The sequence below is a fragment of the Aptenodytes patagonicus genome, chromosome 3 (assembly GCF_965638725.1).
Source record: "Aptenodytes patagonicus chromosome 3, bAptPat1.pri.cur, whole genome shotgun sequence".
Taxonomy (NCBI): domain Eukaryota; kingdom Metazoa; phylum Chordata; class Aves; order Sphenisciformes; family Spheniscidae; genus Aptenodytes; species Aptenodytes patagonicus.
Window position 1 is genome coordinate 49866942 of NC_134951.1, and position 22252 is coordinate 49889193.

Consider the following 22252-nt stretch of genomic DNA (forward strand, 5'->3'; position numbering starts at 1 on the left):
AAATCCTTGAATAAGCTGCATGTAAACTTGTGCAGCATCTGAAGCATGCCCCAGAAATCTAAGTGCCCATGGAAGTGCCAAAGTGATAGAAATCAGAGAGAACAGGATACTTTACAAATTGTTTTGGTTATGTGTAAATCAGAGAAGCAGCATAAACACCAGAGAAAACAGATGAAAAGCAATGATAAAGCCAGAAACAGACTTCTAGAGTTAAAGTTTAAAGGAAGAAGTATTGGATGTAAAGAGACAAGGAAGCAAGTAAGTAAACTGTCTTTTGGTCTTTGTCCCCTACCTTATTTGGGGAGAACAGGCACTATGCATGCACTATTTCTTCATTAACTTCAAATCATACCAAAGACATTATTCAGCTCTTATTCATCTGCAAGATTCCAAGTAATAACAATTTATCTGTGTCAAGAAAATAATAGTGTTGTACAAGGGGATCTGTGAGCTGACAATTGTCTTGAATCAAGATGAAACAAATAGAGGACGTACCTTCCAAAGAAGGTAAAACAAGAGTTGAAAGAGTGTTAAACTTAGCAAAAGAAGTAGAAGTAAGATCCAAAAAACAGATGAGGCCTTCATTAAAGGAAATACAACAGCACCTAAAATAAGAGGTAAAGTAAGGTTTTCACAAAAAAAAAAAAAAAAAAAAAAAAAAAAAAAAGTTACAATAAAACAGCATCTGGAGCTTTCCCAGAACAGCTAAGAATAAGAGATTAATCCTGTGTTTAGGCAGTATCTGTAAAATGCTATCCAGAGAACTAACATTTATAAAAGTTTTGTATCCTGTGTATTAACCACACAGTCTCAGAGGAAAGAGATTTGGTAGCCTCTGCTAAAATAATGCATAGTTCACACATACATTTGAAAGGAAACCTTATGAAGAAGCATATCCATTGTGCCTGTCAGAATATTTTAGTTAAATATATTGCTTTATTGAAGCTAAAAAATCTTACAAAGCAGTGGGTAATACAAAACAGACTGATGCCTTATAGCTAATCTAATTTCTACAGGAAAAATAATTCTGGAGTCTTTAAAAGAACTTCTGGCATGGTTAATTCTACAGAAGTAGATTTCATCATTATTTAATGATCATGGAAGAGGTTTATAGACTTGCAATTGAGTAATATATTTTTAGAGTCAATAATCCTAAGAGTAACTTGTCAAGCGCTTGGAAAACTATAGTGTAACGGTTTCACAAACATAGCACATGTTATTGCTTGTGCCTGTTTGGAAAGCAACGCACCTCTGAGCAGAACAATACAGAACTATTTGTATTAGAGGCACGGCATCTGAAAGATATAGATGTCATCTCCCCAGATTTACAAAAATATCCAGTTTATCTCCTGGAATAGTGGCTTGAAGTTGCAGAAATATTTGCACATAAGATTAAATTTGTAGAATACAGTTGTTACAGGCCTTATGTCGAATACATATCCAGAGAATGGATATGGTTACTTTTGGAGAACAGCATCAAAGGAAGTGGGTGCAACACATCTTGTTCCTTTTGAAGGCTAATAAAATAATAGTGAGAACATATTTTGCTTGAGTCTACGTAGCTACAAGCAGAAGAGCCCAAAGCTTTCCTAACAGAAAAATATGCTCTCAGAGTAGTTTATGATAGGTTAATCACTTGGAAAATGCAACCACCCAAATATAGCACTGGCTTAGAGGACTACAGTAAAAGCTCTCTGCTCATGATGTGAAAGTTTTAAGTTCAGAGAAAGGAAGTTGCACAAGATAAGGAGAAAAAAACAGCAGATCAGGCAGTGTATAGGCATCATCTCCTTCCAAACACACTGAAAAAGCAAAATCTGAGTTTACATGATTATTTTAATCCTTCTAAAAGCACTAGTGAAGGAAATAAAGTTTAGATTGCTAAAATGTAGCTTTGATGAAGGAAATTGGAAATTCTGTACTTTTGGCACAAAGTAGCATCGGTGTACACCTTTAAAATCAACAAAATACACTGATGTTTGGAATAGGTGCAAGGCAGCATTCTGTATGATATCTTTGCTGTTAGCTCTATTTAATATGTCACTTATGACACCCACAGCACTGAAAAATAAACTAGAGCTAGTGAATTTGATGTTATACATACAATGAATGATTCTCATGATACATGTTTATAAATTAACAGTCTTGTACATACTTGAATTCATTTTCAGTCAGCCACCTCTGGTGCTAGGCTAGAAAAACTTCATTTATAATGAAAAGAGAAGGGGAGAACAGACCTGGGATGAAATGTTTGACAGCAACTGCTACTTTGGAGCAGTTAAGGAAGAACCTATTTGTAACTGCGGTTGTGTTTGTTTTGTCTTATTTTCCATCTTTGCAACTTTGTTTACAGTTTTGTAACCAAGAGTGTAACACTTGCTTTGCTAGAGCACATTTGGTTTTTTTTTTCTTCCAGTTTGAAGCCCCATATGCCAGGGTTTTGTAGTGGCTTTATTCTGGCATGTCCTATTAGGAGGCACTACTTTGCCAGTCCTGTGTTCTTCGTCAAGGAATCTAGTAGATAGGAAAACTTTTGTTAACATGCATAAAGCTTGAAGTATGCTGTATAGTTTATTTCTAATAATAAATATATGAATATGTATCATGTACAGTTATCTATCAGAAATACATCTCTGTCTGTTTTAGTGGTTGGAATTTGGCTTTGTGTGGGCATATACCTCATGATCCAAGGTTGATATTCAAGGGAGGAAGGAAGGGAGGGAAGGAGGGAGGAAGAATGAGAAAGAGAAAGAAAGAGAAAGAGAGAAAAGACACAGCAAACGAACTAAGTGGGGGGGGGGGGGGGGGGAAGAGGGTAAGAACAAACCCTTTAGGTATGCAGAGTAACTTGAGCTTTTAGTCATAGATCCTCTAAAGTGTTACTTATCACCTCCAGTAGTTTTAAATATCCCATTTCTTCATCATGCATGATAAAGGTGTTTAAAATTAGGTTTGTTCTTGAATAAATCCCAGTTGGGATAAATTTACCATTGCAAAGTATTCTTAAATGTTTATGATACTTCCACATGCTTACAGTCTTCTTATCAAACATGAATTGTAACTTTTTTCCAAGAAAACCTAGTCTATCCAGCAATATACATTTCATGCCCTACTGAAACACAGTTAATATGTCTTTTCTATGGTCAACATGCTGTAAAACAGTAATATTATGTGACTAATGCTATTTTGTGTAATGACTATTTATTAACATAATTGTTAACGTGAAGTGAACCACATGAAAGGTTAGAAATTTAGCTTCTGTGTACTCTATATTAAAGCCTTAATGGTCTGTAAAGCTACTTTTCACTTTTTTTTTTTTACTTTTTACTCTCCAGTTGGAAGAAACGTATTTGAAATCATTGCTTGGAAAAAAGCAAATCTTCATCTCTCTGGGGTGGTTTCAGGTTCTTATTTCTTTTCCAAATTCCTGTTTCTCTTCAGCATGTTACACAGCAGGCTACTTTCCATCTGGCTTGGGCAGATTTTCTATTGAATTGCCAGTTAATTCTATGTTAAACCCGGAGTACATAAATGGCAGACAAGTCTATATGTCAAACCCATTCCATATGAGCAGATCTACTGAGCATGCACCTTTCAGATGATCTGCACTTATGTTGCAACTCAGGACTATCCTGTATATCCCAGACAAACCCTGTGTGTGTGGAGATGCATGCAAAGTAATGCCTTTGACATTTTGAAAATGAAAAATGGTAGGTGTAAGTAATCCTAAAAATTTGCATATATTTCTTCTAACTCTTAAGAAATACAACATAGAAAGTGGTGTTTGAGAGATATGGCGCATATAAGAAATTAGAGACAGTAATTTATCTACTGTTTCTCTCTGTTGAGCTGTGGAAAGTTACAGAATTAGATTAAGAGGGGGCTTTAGCTGTATAGCAGTGATGTTCCTATAATATCTGTTGTGGAGGCTCACAAAATCAAATTAGGCAGGTGATAGATTCAAAAATGAACTTTATTTAAAGCAAAATTCTTTAGCAGAACACTAACTAGAAATGATGTTTCAACACTCTGACAACATCAGTAAACCACAGGTTCAGGATGGTGTACGAGGGATTAATACTGCACAGCTTTAGAAATGAAGATCCAAAATGTGCACAATCACTCACCTATAAAATGAAGGCTCTCAACCTCAAGGAGTTTCCTTGGGTGGCATCCCGACCCAAGGGGAGAGTCACAGACCCGCTGCTCCAAGGAGGACCGGCTCAACTTGTCCTCCGGCGGGGCTCCATTTATACCCTAGTGGAATCCAATCTGTGGTCAATTCTAATTGGCTGAGTGCCTTGACTTTCTTACTCCTGGCCCGAGGTGTATACGTGACCATAATCACCGCCCCAAGGTGTGTACGTGACGGTCAGCACTCACCACCGTACAGGCGGGAAAGTAAGGGCGCAAAAAGTCAGGACGCAGCAGTCTTAATGCCCCCAGTCTTTATCAGGGCGGGTGCACCTGCCACAATATCTATAATGGTGAGGTAAAAAACAGTTTGAGAAAAAGGTGAAATACACATTTTCTTATCCTTTGCAGTTATTACAAGAAAATAAATTGTGCTATTAATAGTATCTCAGTTGCAAAACATAGTGAGCTGAATCTGTTACATGACTCTCTTCACTTTTACTAGTTTTTTGACTTACTTTTCCCTTGCTGTGATCAAACTATGGCTTTTCCTACTACAGCGTATCACCATTTGTATCCTTGATCTTTCCATACTGATGGACTATCAAGGTGCCCTGGAAAGAGCTGGAAAGAGTTTGAAGCTCAGATCTTTAATATTTAATTGTTAACTTAAAAATTGTTAAAAAAAGAAATGTGCACTCCCCAACTATATAGAACTCTTCACTGTACATGGGTGTAAAATACAACTCTCAGGATATGAATGAAATTAAACAATGTATTTTGGGGTCAACATACCAAGTGGATAAAGCTACTAATATTTCATTGCCAAATTAAGTCTTACGGAACTACCCATTATACAAAGCTGCAATAACTTGCAATAATAAAACAGATCCAGGTATCAAAACTTATTCATATAAGTACATAAAATATATCTGCACAGTGTATATTTATATATTCATAATAGAAAGCTAGCAGCTACTGTGATACAAACAAGTTATACCTCCCATGTCAAAAAGAAAATTATAAGAATAAAATAAACAACCTTCCAGCAGAGATGCATTGGCTGCAGGCCCCAGATATCACTTAAGTTCAAAGGATGAAATAAAACTTTGAGGCTCTCATGTTCTATGTATTCAGAGGTGCCATTTTTAGCGAAGTTCTCTTTTCTGTAAGTTCTAATGAAATATCAAGTAAAATGTCTTTGTTTACAAACATTTTTATCTCTTGGAGAAAAAATGTATTTTTCACAGTACATTGTTCTTACAGATTCTCAAAATTTTGCCCACTCATCTATGATTTCCAAAGAGACTATTTGGCCAACTAATAAAATGTGCAGATCACTTGCACATAGAACTTTATATACTTTTGCTCAATGTAGTTAATCTTAACTTTTTTTTTACTTAGGCATTCAAATCTTTTATTTTTTGGAAAATCAGAGCCAAGAGTGGGGTTTGCTTTCCTTTTTTTTTTTTTTTTTCTTTTTTTGAATTTCAGTCAGCTGTGTAGCATGTAATTAAAATGTTGTTTGGAGTAAGCACATTTTGAAGACAGTAGTATTCATATAATTTCATCAGACATAGAATCTAGAAAGAGTATTTCACACTCCACTCACTTAAATTAAAGATTTCACTGCAGAAAAAAAGGTTTTCAGGCAATAATTTATGATCTGCTATTTCATATCTTCTCTAGGAATATGACTTCATGAATTATTTATATTTATCTAAGCCATTAATAAATGCAATACAATAGTGTTCTTCCTACCCCAGTGATAGGATGCTGGGTTCAAATAGAATTTAAACAAACAGTTTAATCAGCAAATATATAACAATTGTCATGCTGTACCCAATAACACTGTATAGGTTCAGCTAATTTATATTACCTATTCTGTCTCTAGGGAGTGACCTAGAATAAATATTCACTGTAAAAGTTTTTATTTTATAACATTGAAATTTTTTAACTGACTTGACTGTGTTCTTAAGGCAGGTATTTTACAAAAGATTTCATTACCTGCCATTTTTATTTAAGTGCATGTTTCCAAATATAGAAAATTTTAAATGAAGGCACAGTGGGGAATATAAATTACTTAACAACAGAAGCTTTTAATAGATGCTTGTAATTTCAAAGATTAAAACTTAATGTAGTAAAAATATGAACAAATAAATGACTCATTTCCTAAATATGCAATAGAAAGTAAAAAAAGATATTATGAAGATGATCTCAAAATAGCCTTAACTCTCCTCTTAGAATTCATTCAGCCTCCTCCCTTGCTGCTTTTATCATTCCAGACAGAGATTTGCAGCGTGGTTTTGTAAACATTTAAAAATTAGTTTACTTTTGGAGCTTGGCTGTAAAATAAAAAGTAGATAAAATTGGAGTAAATGCCTTGTAAGTGTAAGAATAACACTTCATCATCCTGCAGATGTATAGGACGTTGCCTCCTATGCTTTGTCTAGCTTTTAAAAGACCAAAGCCTTGAATTCTACAGCTACATGTCTGAATTAAGTTATTTTGTTAAGCAGTTAGAACATCTTTGTTAACACTTAGAACATGAACTATATCCAAATTAATATTTTAAACAAATGCCCTGAATGTTTTCTGGTAAAGAAATCTATTATGTTATTACATATTTAGAACATAGTGGTGCTAGAAATTTTTCCTGCTCTAGGTGCTACCTATAACTGTGGTAAAACGAAGTCCAGTTTAACAGAGATTAAAGTATGTATAGAAAGCCTTCCGTTTTCCAGAAATTACCTAAAAATGAATCTCAAAATTGAAGGTACAGTTGTCCATAGTCAGACATTATAGCCACCACCGAAGTAGGGGGCAGTCTGTTCTTTAAGCTCGGATTGAATGAGAATGTATAGTATGGTTATCCTGCAGTTGTAGATTCTTCTGAAGGGAGTAGGATTATGATACAGATGAGTATCATAATGATAATGAGTTCTGGGCCCTACAATTTAAGAAGAATGTTAAGGTACTTGAATGCATCCAGAGGAGGGCAACAAAGCTGGTGGAAGGGCTGGAAGGCACTTCCTGTGAGGAGTGCCTGAGGAGACTGGGTTTGGCTACTTTGGAGAAAAGGAAGCTGATGGGCAACCTCGTGCTCTACAGCTTCCTGATGAGGGGAAGTGGAGAGGGAGGTGCTGGTCTCTTCTCCCTGGTATCCAGTGATAGGATATGTGGGAATGGCTCAAAGCTGCACCAGGGGAGGTTCAGACTTGACATTAGGAATCATTTATTTACCGAGAAGGTGGTCAAACAATGGAACAGCTTGCTAGAGAGGTGGTCGATGTCACAAGCCTGTCAGTGTTTAAGAGGCATTTGGACAATGCCCTTAATAAAGTGTTTTAACTTTTGGTCCTCCTTGAAGTGGTCAGGCAGTTGAACTAGATGATCGTTGTAGGTCCTTTCCAACTGAAATATTCTATTTCTATTCTATTCTATTCTATTCTATTCTATTCTATTCTAGTACCTGGATGCTATTATTTATGCAGTTCTTTTTCTTCTTTTTTCTTTTTTCTTTTTCCTTTTTCTTTTTCTTTTCTTTTTTCTTTTTCCTTTTTCTTTTTCTTTTTTCCTTTTGTCTTTTTCTTTCTCTTTCTCTTTCTCTTTCTCTTTCTCTTTCTTTTTCTCTTTTTCTTCTTTTTCTTTTTCTTTTTCTTTTTCTTTTTCTTTTTCTCTTTTTCTTTTTCTTTTTCTTTTTCTTTTTCTTTTTCTTTTTCTTTTTCTTTTTCTTTTTCTTTTTCTTTTTCTTTTTCTTTTTCTTTTTCTTTTTCTTTTTCTTTTTCTTTTTCTTTTTCTTTTTCTTTTTCTTTTTCTTTTTCTTTTTCTTTTTCTTTCTTTTCTTTTTTTTCTTTTTTCTTTTTTCTTTTTTCTTTTTTCTTTTTTCTTTTTTCTTTTTTCTTTTTTCTTTTTTCTTTTTTCTTTTTTCTTTTTTCTTTTTTCTTTTTTCTTTTTTCTTTTTTCTTTTTTCTTTTTTCTTTTTTCTTTTTTCTTTTTTCTTTTTTCTTTCTTCCTCTTCCTCTTCCTCTTCCTCTTCCTCTTCCTCTTCCTCTTCCTCTTCCTCTTCCTCTTCCTCCTCCCCTTTCCCTTTCCCTTTCCCTTTTTTCCTTTTCCTCTTTATCTCTTTTTTCTCCTTCTCTTTTTTTGCTTTTATTCTTGGAGAAGATTATAAGACTCCCTGAAAGGTTTGGTTTGGAATGTTTTATTTTAATCGCTGAGTGTCTACCTTACTTCAGTATTCCAAATGTTTTAGTGTAGGGAATGTCATCAGGTCAATCACATTACTTCAGTTCTTGCCAATGTTCAGTTCAGATAGAGTTGTCGTCATCTTGGTTAGAAGATGAAGTTCTTTCTTGCCCTTCCAACTGCTTTATGGGGACAGGTTTGCAGGCAAAGATAGACTTTTTTCCCTAAAGAAGTGTTTGACAAGAGTCTTTAGCATGCTTGATTCTTCCATTCTATGTGGTGCTCTTTACTGTTCCTGCATAGGTTCACAAACACACGTAGATTTTCAGTCTGTTCCTCTATTTTTAATTTAGTTCCACTAGAACCAACAGGGCTAGTAAAGATTTATTGATCTGATTCTGGGAACCAGATCACTTATTTAAAAAAAACAAAACAAAAACCCCAAAACACCCCCATCCCACCCCCATTTCTATGTATGACATACATGAATAAGAAAGTAAGGCTGAAGTTTCACTGTCATTTTAAACTGGCATAAGGCTGCTGCATTTTGCAAAAACTGACAGCTATATCAGCTGGTTTAGTGACCTAAACTGACAGAATACTGTTCATCTTTTTTCATAAAATTAATTTACTTCATGTTTAACTGCATAGCTGCTAATGAGGCTGGATGAGCACTAATCATAATATGAAGGAAGCAGTGATAGCAAACAAACTGGGATGTGAAAGAGGAAATGGGATTTCTGCACAGCCAGCTGTTTGAGTCTGAAGACAAACCTGAGAGCCTTCCCTGTTTTCTGATAGTTGCAAAAAGCTGCAATGTATCTCTCAGTGGCAGAAATAAAACAGTTGTAATTTTACAGAATTGAGTAGTTGCGGGGTGGGGGGAGCTGTCGAAGTGAGGTTTCCATATTTTGAAAAACTTTTTTTTTCTATGCCTCACATTGATTCTATCTCAAACTTTGCAGGACTTGAGCAGTATAGTTTTCATCCCCCTTCACATTGGTGCTGCTTCAATTTTTTCTTCTTTTTGTCTTTTCTCCTGGAGGTCTAGGCTAAGAATTAAAGAACATTATGGTAACAAGAGAGCCACAAGAAATGAAAACACTGGCTTGTATTAAATATCTTTTTAACAACAACAACAACATCAAAAAGATCCACAGGATCCTTTCAAAATTAACTGTTTGGAGTTATCAATATTCCTTACTCACTGAAGTTAAGCACTTATTGTAGCTAGGGCTGCTTTCTGTGTCCTAACATCATTCTCTTTTCATACCTCCACCAAACTGAAAAGGTGACATGTTTTGAAGAGGTGTGTTTTAAAAACTTCCGTTAAATCTCAGGCAAGACTAGAAAACAATGGCTGGCACTGAGCACGACTGGCACATTCCTTTCAATTAATTTGTACATTTAGCAGTCAGTGATCAATGCAGAACATAATTTTAGACATTTTTTTCCAGGAGAAATAAGGTAAGGGTTTTTTTAAGTCTTTCCATTACTTCTCTTAAATATTGCACAATTTTCAAAAATCAGAATCGTATGTTGCCTTATTTGAAGAAGTACAAGAAAAAGAAAAAGAACATCCTAGGATTCTAGGCTCCACAGATACAGTTAGTGAAATCTTGCTTTGCTCCTACTCTTGCAGTAACTCAGTTGTATCTGACACCTATGGGTAAACAGAAGGTCTATACTTTTTACACATCTATGTTTAAATATATTTATGTATAACCAACAAAGCCACAGGTATGAATGATGCGGGAACCTTTCAAAAAGCAGGCAGTTCCAAAATTGAAAGCAATAACAGGTAAATGGTGTATTGATTTAGTCCCCAAAATTGTTGACAATATACTTGATTAACATAACGGAAACAAATTCTACGTATGTGAAAATAGTGAAAGGTTCAGAAGTTTAAAATGTGAATTAATGAAAATATGTTCCTGGATTTCCTCTGTAAAGTACTAAACCCAACAGTCAACACTGGCTTTCAATTTAATCGTTGTTGAGATTTCAGACTCTGCAGCTATTTCCTGTTTATATCGTGTGGGATACTGCAGATATCTGAGCTATCCTTGTCTATTACCTACTAAAGTACTGCTCCTGGAGAAAAATTTCCATCTTACAGTCCAGCGCTCTGTCTACTTAGAAAATGTGCATATGTATTTATGTATGTATATTATACATTCTTAGGTAATTTCAAATAATAAGTGTAATGAAAACTGTGCCGTTTTTGCACTCTGAACTTCAATACTAAAAGTATAAACATTGTCCCCTGCCTATAGTTTTGAAAATCTAAAGTACTACAAAAAATAATAGTAAAAAAAATAATTTCTAAGCAATCATTTGGTTTTATTATTAAAACCTTAATTCTCTTGAAGCTACTTATTACCTTCAGACCATACAAATTACATAATATGAGCATTTTTTACCGGTCCTTGGACATGAGCCATATAAACAGATCTGTCTCTATAGGAATAAATAGGAAACCATGTACCAACACAAGAGGCCTTTTTCTCCTGCTTGCCTGCACTTAATCTGTAATCCTTCATATAATTTGAACTGTAATATTCATCACTTATACATGCATAAAAGTGCTGAGCTTCAGTTCTTCTGTAACTAAAACAAATTAATACATTTGTCTTCATTAGTTGAACATAATGCACAAAAAATAGGTGCAAATTATTTATTTTTATGCAGGCCAAACTATGTATTGAAACTAATTTGAGAATTTCAACTGCTTGAGCAGTTAATTTATTGTTGCTGAAGTGTACGAATGTGTAGCTAACATATTTGATGAAAGAACAGTTTTTTATAGTTACCTCAGAAGTATGAGCATATTGAAGCACTATCTGAGAGGCATGCTAAGAGGCTGAGCTTTGTATCAATAAAGAATTGCCAAAACATTTAATGTCCGGTAGCTGTTGTGAGCAGACTCCACCTTAGAGAAGTGGTTTCTAGTAGGAATTTACTGAATAGATGTAACTGAAGCAAAGACATTGTTAAAACTTCAATGTTGATGTTATAACGCTTAGGACCATATGTATGCATTGCATTGTCAAAGACACATCTACAAATGTAAAATGTCTCTGTCCTGATATGTCTCCCCTACTTAGAAACAAGCTAGTGTGTTGCATCCCAGCACATGGTGTTTGCATGGTTTTAGGCATTTTTGATCTGAAAAAGCTGCAGCATCAGCTATTTATTTTGTCTGTCTTGTATTTCCTGGCTAAGTGTTCCTTTTTCACTGCCTATTAGAAGTGGGATCTCATTTCCCAGCAACCCAGGCTCACTGAATAAGTATCACCCTCCACCCAATGTCCTGTAGTTTAACTACAATACTTCAAGGTTCTTTTGAGGGACATGTAATAACATAAAACAAACTGACCACAGCCTCTCTGAAGGTTACAGGAGAGGCTGACAGAGCTGGGACTGTTCAGCCTGAAGAAGAGAAGGCAGCTCAGGGGGGATCTTATCAATGTGTTTAAGTACCTGATAAGGGAAAACAGTGAAGAGAGAGTCAGAATTTTTTCACTTTCACCCAGTGACTAGACAAGAGGCATAGGGCACAAACTGAAATAAAATAAATTCCATTTAAATGTGAGAGGGAAAAAAAACACACACAAAAAAACCCCTTCTTTACAGTAAGGGTGATCAAACATTACAACATGTTGTCCAGAGATGTTGTGGAGTCTCCGTCCTTGGAGATATTCAGAACCCAACTGGACAACGTGCCCTCAGTAACATGCTGTAGCCTGAGCAGGTGGGGTGGACTAGACCATCTCCGGAGGACGATTCCAGAGTTCTGCCTTTCATAGTACTGAAATGCAACAGTTTTGTGATGAAAGTACTTCAGACTTTTTAACTACAGAATCAAGACCTTTCCCTTTGAACAGTGACTTGAATTTGCATCCAAAAGGGTTAAATAGAAGCTATTGGCTGTCTTTTGGTTTGAGCCTACCTAGTTTCATTTTCTACACCCAAATGATTCCCTTGTAATGGAAAAGAAATTTAAAATTCTGAAAGCTCTTCATAAATCTGAATTCTCGCTATCTCATCCAGCCCCACTGTTGAGGATGGAATTCTCTAAGTTGGCTAAGATAAATGAAAAGACTAGCACCATGGCTTTCAGTCTGTCATGGTGCTTTATAGACAAACAGCACAGTGAGTGAAATACTGAAAGCCAATGTTTTTAAGCAGTTTTTGAATAGTTGAGGCTTCTTATTCTCACTGTATATATGATGCACACAGTTAGCTGATGCCTCCTTTTCCCAAAGGAAACTGAGGGAAACCAAGGACTGACTGCCTTGCCTCTGTAATCACTTTAACCTTGTAAATCAAATTGGGGAACAGAAATCTGCACGGAAAACCTCAAAAAGTCAGCTTCTGTTATTTATCAGAGGAATTAGAAATATATGGAACATCGCTTAATAGAACAGTAGCAGCTGAAACTTCTTATCATCACCTATAAATGCAATGTGAGACTTTGTAGGAATTCTGACGGCTCCAAAGGTCTAAATATATATATATATATTTTATAACTTAAATGAAGATTGCCCAGATTTAAGATGGCATTGCAGTTAGATGTACCCAAGACCATAACTCACTCATGATGAAACAGCTAATGGCAAAACACTGACATTCATTGTTTTCAGCATTTCCCTTATAGCGTGGCAGGGGGTTTGGGTGTTCTGCAAAAGCATGAACTGGGTTTTCAGGTCTGGACACTTTTGTTATGACCTTACACTTTTCTTGTCTTTCAACATACTCGTGTCTATCTGCCTGAAATCATCACGTATAGTAGAACTGCGTGTAGCATTTTGTTAGACTTCCTTAATTCAGCTATTTATTGCTGGGTAGAGTTAGACAAATATTTCCCACAAAGGAGGCTGTATTTGCAAACCATTCATATGTGAGTGATACAGGTTTGAAAGGAGAACTGAAAAAACGCCACTGTATAAATATGATATACTTTTAGCTGGGTAAAAATAATATCACTGATTTTCTCAGTACAGCTTTCCACAAAGGTGTCTTCTTGTTCTGCAGCTGCACAGTTCAACAGGGGTAGAGAGATAATGGTGTGTTATGATTACGATCTTTTCAAACTGCCTGTGATGCTGCAATGCATGAAGAGTCTATTAAAAAAGTTACAAACTTTCATTTGTTTGAATTCAGTATTTAAACTAAGAGCCATGCTTTAGAGCTGTTTACAATGATAGCTTGAGGAGGGGCTGAGAAAACTAAACTGTGTTAAAAAAAAAAGAAAAAATAAAACGAAAGAAAAAATAGAATAGAATACGCATGTCTAATACAACAATGTAATAATGATCTGAGTATTTAAAATAGTAAAAAGGAAAAAAAAGCCTTCATTCTGTTCGGGTTATCTTGGTACTACAAAAAGAAATAGAGAAAAATGGTGTATATTAACTATTAAACCTGTTATCGTCATCTTATTTAATTTATTAATTATAGGCAACCATTATACATGCATTTTTTTGTAATTTACTCACCGTGGAGGATAGATATGTTTGAAGCTAGTTACAAATTGATACATTCAAGGATGTCCCCTTCCCAGTCCTAAAACCATAAGTATTTATGAACACAAGAATTCATGAATGGCTACTGTATTCCTAAATCTCCCATGTATTCATCTAATTTTGATATCAATTATGTTGCATACTTACAGCTGGAAAATTATGAGAAATTTAATGTGAAATAAATCTCAGCTACATGATCCCTCTTGGTTACATTTCAGCTTTATAAACCTACATGAACTTTTTAATGATGGTTCTATAAAGAAACGACCAGAAATTAGCATGAGTTGGGAATGGTTATAACTGGGAAGAAGTGGAAACAATTAGAGAACGCACTGTTTGTGAAAGGGTTTTGATTACATTTGGCATAAAATGCTGATTTAAAATGTTTCCTGCCTCTTACCAGCAACTTGTCTTTTCCAAGTCATACATGTAGCTCAAAGATGAATATATATATATATAGGAATAGTGAACAGCTTTGTTTTGGATTTTGTTTTGCTTGTTTGAAGTTTTAATTAGATTTAGGGTAGCTTAGACTGCTGTAAACTTCTACTGAGGATTTTCCATTGTAGTAACTGCAACTTAATGAATATTTAATACTTACAATAAGTCTAATATTACAATATGATAATCTTAATGTAGCATGAAGTGTCGGGGTTAACAATCAGAATCAGGAAACACTGATTTTGTTTCATCAGAAGTGTTAACCCATCCTGATAAATATTTTACCCTGATGCATCCTTTGGAAAACAACAGTAAAATTCAAAGTTATGTATTTAATCAGAAAGACAAGAATGGGAAACCTAATGTCTATGCAACACAGTTAAATTAAAGTTGCAAGTATTTCTTATATTAGACCTACCACTTCATTATTTATTCCCAATATTGTCCACAATATGTGGAGTATTTAAAGAACTTTGAAAAAAGCTTCTTCATGCCCAGAAGTCTAAAAGTCCGTGATCTATAAGTCCATAAGGAAGTAGAAGGACAGCTGGTAGAGGAGCAAGAAGGTTTTAGTAATATTTAAATCTATCTCATATTTTAATGCATTAATCATAAATTAATAGGAAAAGTATATAAATGTTACTGATCTCTTGGGGTGGCAAAAACAAGATTTTCACACTTTTCTACATTAAAAAGATCTATGTCCACTTAAAGTTTGTTAATATAGCAGTTGTTTTCAGTATACTTGGGAAGTGTGTTTAAACTCTGTGTGTTTGGGATTCTTTGCTATTAATTCATATGTACCTTAGAGGTGAGAATGCTATAATGTCTGATCATTTCATAAATATAAACCAACAAATTTGCTATGAAGCACAGAGCTAAGAAACAGGAAAAAGTAGTTCACTTAACATCACAAAGAAAACCTATTATCAAAGCTAGATACAGTTAGCTGTATCTATTACGGTTAGAATCCACATCCGTCTCCTGGTGTAACGTGAGGATCTCAGGTTTGTTCTATACTCTTAAAAATACCTGGCCAATTGCTACTTTGTATGGAAGTGGCTAATTTTGCTACTGAGAACATCTTTTCATTGGTGGCTTTTTTTTTTTTTTAATAATTTTTTTAATTGGTGGGCCTTGCTCATTTACTTGGAGTTAAATTGAGATCCAGATTTGGGATAAGGGAGGACCTGCTCCTGTGTCAAATTCACATAAACTGTTGCCTTTTCTTTTGATTTATTGCTCTTCTATTCACTGTGGATGTTGCTTGCTTCCCATGATTGCCAAAGAATTTTAATCTATCAAATCCCCAGCCACGGCAATGGCATTACTCCATGACCTGGAAAGAGTCCCCAGTGATCTTTTCTTATGTAAAAATGGGCTGATTTTGAAAGTGGAGCCAGGGAATGGGAACTGACAGAATCCCTCTTCTTTCTTCATGTGTTGCTTGGAGACTTTTGAATCCACAGGTAGGAAGAACGAACCAAGCTATGTTGACCCATCTCTCTATTGCTTCACTCCCACCCAAATTAGAGCGGGTTAACAGAGTTAGAGAGCAGAGCTGGCTGTGACTTTTAAAAGAAAAACATTTCTGTGAAGCTAAAGTAAGTGTTTCTCCTATACTCGGTGCCCCTGAGCTGCCTATTCCTTTCCTATGGCATGTTATAACTGTGGCTGTCAGTCTTAGAGTGCTGACTGTGCTACAGATTCCTGGAAGGTGTTTCAGGCCCTGTGATGCATGAGGCTGTAGGAACTAGTTTTTCCATGGTTCCTTGTAGTCTAAACATCTACTGCACAATTATGTGTAAATGAAATCCCTTCCATCTTGTTTCTGTCATGCCTATGACTCCAGTATGCATGACACTTAAGGAAAACTGAACTCCACATGCTGTATCACCAGTTATCCCCTAGCAAGGGATGTCTGTTTCAAGGGCCTAGACTAAATTTTGTCTTGTTTAAACAAAAGGAAAGTTTCATCATAGTAACTGATGGACAGAGATAACAGAACAGTATAACAAACAAAACTTTCAAATATGATTTAACTAAGCATGCAATCAGTTTGGTGTCAGAACATTTATTCTGTGATTCTCGATGAGGCTAATCTATGGGATAAGTACAGAGAAATGTCGATATGCCAAGACTTAAATGATTCCACCTGTCCCCAGTAGTATAAATGGTGTTAACCAGTGTTCTTATGGAAATTTCAGATATGCCTACACTGGAGTGAGAGTGTGACTGCAGCTTATGTATATGTACCCAAGCTAACTTTAGGATAAATAGATAGATCAATCTGGTGTAACCACAATGGGAATGGGCTCATGATGAAAAAAAACCCCTCAAAATAATCAAAAAACCCCAAACACCCTCATGTTGAGTACAGTGCTTCTTCCTTTCAACTGCTAAAACCAGAACTTGAACTGGTTGCTTTGTTCAATGTAAACTATTCACATACAGCTTCAACACCTAGATATTAAAGGAATATCTTTCCTGTTACATGTGGCTTTCTCCTTCTAATAAATACTTCAGTACTAGAAGTAGTTCTTGATGATCTAAATTTTGTACCTAGGGTCTGAATACAATAGTGTATTCTTAACTGTATTTCTCTTTTGCTTAGGCCAAGTACATAGAGTATGAAGTAATTTTGCAAGATAAGTAGAATAGTCTTGGAACTTTTAATAACAAAAGAAAAAAGTAACAGCAATAAAGGACACTATCAGTGGTGTAGGAGTGTTCAGAATGGATTCTTCTGTCTAGTAAATCAAAAGTAACATGTGACTATGTCACATGGGCACCAACTCTCAAAATACCAGAAAATTTGCAGTGATTGCTTTTGGTAAAATGCACCTGAAATGATGAAACAAAAAAGTTACTGGTTCAACATTTTCTTAATGAAGGAGTTAGCAGAGTGTTGCTATTCCTTTTTATTTACTTAGGGCCAAATTCCGTTCTACAGGTGCCAATATGCTCCACCTCTTTTTGTATTTGGTGGAATGAGTGAAACAGACTCAGAGTAACCAGGCAGGAGATTTTATTAAATTATAATCTAGTAGGAAGCATTTTCAAGACCAGCCAGATCAGCAGTGTACTAATCTGTATAGAGTGAAGTCTCAATATATAAACTTTGTGTGTTCATAATTTATGACTAAACATATAATTATGTGCATAAACCTTTATATACTGAGACTTCAGGGCAGAAAACTTACCTATGTATAACTTCTGCAATATTTCTGAGACTTTGTTATCTTACTTTTGTACAGATGTTTCAGACAATAGAATTTTATGTAAATTTTCCTTTTTATTTTAAATTTTCATAAGCAGGTAACTGCAAATAGAAATTACTGCATCTCTTACTGAGTTTGTTGATCATAGGAAGGCACTAAGGTCTCTATAATCTATAACAGAAGGTCTTAAAATTCTTCTGGCAGAAATTCTCATTCCTGCAAACAGCAGCTAGAGTGGGATCAGCAAATAATGTATCGATTATATTCTGTAGGCCCTCCAGTCCCAGTTTGTCATGGAAATAGCTCATCAGTTGATAGAGAAACAAAAGCAATAGGAACAAGGAAAAGAGAGGGAAGAAAAAGTCAGATATTTCTGCACTGGAATTCTCCCTTTCTCTGCACTCAATGGAAGATTATATGCTCATCTCTTTCCCTGATTTTGGGATGGAGTTTTAAATATCATTGTGTCTGTCCCCTCCCAGTCTTCCCCCATGCACAGACTGGTAAGATTTTTTTCAACTGCTTGTCTTTTTATTGAAGGTTGAGATGTGAAGTTCACAGTTCACATTTCTTCACATGGCAGAATTTATTCTCTATTTTTTTTTGCTTCTGCTTTATTACTTTACTCTTATTCATAGTGTATTTATTTTGCAAATGCATTCATATACATTGTCTGGGAGTCTTAAAATTTCTGGTTTCATTTTATTTTTTTCTCTTGAACAGTAAATTCTCTGAAATGAACTACTGATTTTAAAAAATGTAAAGAACAGGACATGGTCTTCTTGCAACATCTCATGGAGGGGCTTGATTCATCTTTCAGTCATGTGATAGGAGTGATAGGGAAAATTACTAGTAAATGTCAAAAATATTTTACATTTACTTGTGGAAATTTTTCTTTTCTGCAAGGAAAACAGTTTTAACATCTGGAATGTAATCTGGATGCCTTGTCCGCATTCTCTATTAATTTTCTCTTCTTTTTGTATCCTAACTTTATCATCCACAGATCAGACCATGATACTTTTAGCCACTTCAGGTGTTTCCAGGTGGATTTTCCATTGCTGGGACTTGCAATCCAGCTTGTATCAGAAAAAAATCTGGGAGCAAATAAAACCTTAGGAAATAATATCATTGTTATGCTTCTTTTGTTCTCTTAATAACTACTTGAATCAGTATAAACAGCATTAAAGATTACTTTTTTTCAAATATCAGATTATTAGGTGTACTCATTATTTGTTGCAAAATATGAATCAATGAATTTAGAACGTTGTAAGTCATTCAGAAATGGAATAGAACTACAGCATGGAATGCTAGCTTTTTCATGGGTATAACATTTTAAATGTTTAATTTAACAGCAGCAGTATGCACTGCTGGTCATCACACATTGATCCTTACTTGTGAGATTACCATTTTTAAGACACGATAATAAGGTATAACAAATACACATATTGCAGTAGAAACACCAAAGGCCCTATAAACTGTCCACTCCACAACTATTTGCGCAAAATTTTGCACCAACAGTAAGTGATACAAATACTGTTGAACTGAATCATTATTAACTTCATGCTTCTAATGCAATCCTCATAAACTTAACTAATTGTAGATAGGATTAGCCCATGCTTTATGGTTTCTGTCTATGAATTCTTCAGTTAATTCATTTTTTAAGCACTTCAAATGGACTAGAACTGTATGTGTACAAATCTGGTCCCTAGAATATATAAAAAATACATGAAAAATAGTTGGTATTGCCTATATTTAGACCAACAGAAAGTGTGGAAATGAAATGCAAATCAGTTTAATTAGAAAGCAGCCCGTCAGATCAGAAGATGGCTTAAACTGGGTCCAAAGTTATTTCTCAGAAACTAATGTTATTTAAGTTGTTGTTATTAAATATTTATAGGCAGTGTAATGCTGAAAATATCCCCAAAAGATTATAGTATGCACTTACACTTCCCCAGGCTATTGCGGACTGATCACTTCTTCCATCTGACTGAAGAAATGTGTCAAGTACAGGGTTTTGTACAGTTTCAGCATAATCAGGATGGTCTGAAACGGTGTGACTTAGGCCCCTGCATGCACAAGACAGCAGAAAAGAGTTTGTTTTCCTTTCTTTCTGCTTCTCGTATAGTCCTGTGTAAACACAGTTTAGCTCGTAGTACAGAATATCATTCTTTTCTAAGCATAGATGATAAAAGCACAAGTTCTTGCAATGTAAATACTTTGTGGCCAGCTTTTCCCACCTCTTATTCTGGAATAAAGGAAAAGCCCGGAGTGTTTGTAATTAATGGTCCCTTCTATGTTTTACTTCCATGCTGGCAGAGCAACCCTTTGCTATTGGCTTTATTTTCATTATCAGCTCTAGATATGTAAGAAGAAACTGAACAAAAAAAGAATAAATTGAAAGAAATTCAAAAAAATACGTTTTCCAAGAGTGTAAAGAGTATAAAATATCCTACCCATGCATTCCTTCAGCTCCTTCACAGTTGATCACAGTACATGAAATAGTCAAATGGGCAGAACCTCTCTAAAGGATGCTGAGGATTTTTTTAAAAAAGGTATCAAGTTAATGAAAATGCATTTTATTACTCAGCCACAGGAAACACTGTAAAAATTATAGCTTTTAAGTAGCAGTATTATAAGAGAAAGAAAAAGAGGAGGGATTCTTTGTAGAATTGCATTCATATCACATGAAAGAGGGGATGCCATGCCTTTTCATCTACTAATTTTTTTCCCTGGGATTTCTTAACTACTTTAATGAAGAGCCTTTTGTTCCTGTTTTTGAAGGAGGAGAAGAAAAATGATGGCTTTGTTCTCTCCTTAAACATTACACAAATCTTAACATAGAAAACACTCTAACTGATGTGATTTACTCTCTAACATTCAGAAAAGAAAAGAAAAGCTTTCTCCATTGGCATTATTAATTAATTAATTAATGTCGATTTTAAAATACTCATTGAAAAGTCCTTATGCACATGTAAAGAAAAAGAGAACAGATGACATACAAAGATATGACACTACCCTTTAAACTGCCCCTTGAAATACTGAAGTGTTCAAAAGCTGCAAAATAATCATGTCATTTTAAAATACTGAATTATGAGAAAGAAACACATTGAAATATGAAAATTTACATCTCTGTTATGCAAACACACTTAAACTTATCTTTCTAAATGCATTGCTACCTGGTACTGTTAATAAGTAAGTGCGTGCTTGGAAGGTATCTTAAGTGCCTGACAATCTATCAAATGGAGACTTTTGTGGCTTGGTCCTGAGGCATAAATTGTTGTTTCTTCTTTTAATAAAGTAATAGTATAAAGTGTTCATATCAGACATTGGATTAGCTTCAGGGTAACAAGCTATGAATTAACAGCCTGTAGATTGATGTATGTTCGACTAAATCTACTGCAACATAATTAGAAGCCTGATGGAAGTTGAAAGGTGAATACTATTTGGCTGGATATAATAGTTGGGCATGAAGAAGTTTGAGACCATGGGACTAAGTGTGATAGGACTTGTTGCAGCAAGTTGCCTGGCTTACAGGCAACACCAGCTGGATCAGGTTTTGTGCATTTATATTTATATGTGTGTGCGCATGTGGGTTTGTATTTATGTGACCAGTGTGACCGTGGTGAGATGCAAATGGCTTTTCAATAAATGTTATGGTTGTAGAGGATATAGGTTTTCCTGTGACATTATATTACATTTTATTCTTATCAGGAATAGCTAACTTTCCTTAAAGTATACCCCATGCAATATATGTTCCCTGTGGTCTCTTCAGGTTCTCCATACAGAGACAAGATCACTATAGCAATTCTTCAGCTGCAAGAGGAGGGCAAGCTCCACATGATGAAAGAGAAATGGTGGAGAGGTAATGGCTGCCCAGAGGAGGAAAGTAAAGAGGCCAGTGCTTTGGGAGTTCAAAATATTGGAGGAATCTTCATCGTGCTGGCAGCAGGATTGGTGCTTTCTGTCTTTGTGGCAGTAGGGGAGTTTTTGTACAAATCAAAAAAAAATGCTCAGCTGGAAAAGGTAAATACTGTCTTTTCTTATTTTATTTTATATTTATGGTCTATTTAAATAATACTTTAAGCATTTGGTAGCAAAATGTAGGTGATGCACACTGATTGTTTATTCTATAATATTTGTATAACAAAGGATCACAGCAAAGTACCCAAAGTTTTACATTTACAGCTTTTAATTTGTCTTCAATGTGTTTAATTGTAGCCAGATTTCAGGACAAGTGACTATTTCTCCTCTTATTCAAGCCTGAAAAAAGACAGCTTTTTACTCCTGGAAGTTCACTGCAGTTAATTTTATGGATGAAGAAGAAATCTGAAACTGTAATGGGAAACAAATTAATCTTCTACAGATAATTCTGATTTTCAAAAGACAACCTGTCTGTAGCTCAAAGTCAAAATCTAAAAATGTCTCTATAGAAATGTTCTTTACAGAAGTTTATACTTGCAAAGTTGTCCTGGTAGCATCTGGAAAAGATTACATCAGCATGATTTTTTTTGGTGGGTTTACTACTGATATGATGTCCTGTAATTTCAAACTGACTCAGTTTTGACAATTCTAGTGTTAATTTGTTCTGTACTTGCAATTTATACAACCACAGTACTGTAATTGTGCCAACACTAGTAATATCTTGTGAAATTCTTAGTTGGAATTATCATTTTTGCATAATAAATAAATAAATCTTTCTATACATATGTGCCCATGTTTAAACCTAAACTCAAATTATAT

General features: G+C 35.0%; 1 protein-coding gene across 3 annotated transcripts in view; it reads left to right on the forward strand.

The window, feature by feature from the left end:
• Positions 1 to 22252, forward strand: part of GRIK2 (glutamate ionotropic receptor kainate type subunit 2) — a 452717-nt gene that overhangs the window by 411382 nt on the left and 19083 nt on the right. For all 3 annotated transcript variants that reach the window (XM_076333304.1, XM_076333303.1, XM_076333305.1), the window contains one exon: positions 21285 to 21535. In XM_076333304.1, the coding sequence (XP_076189419.1) occupies positions 21285 to 21535 (251 nt within the window). The remainder of the gene's footprint in view (positions 1 to 21284; positions 21536 to 22252) is intronic.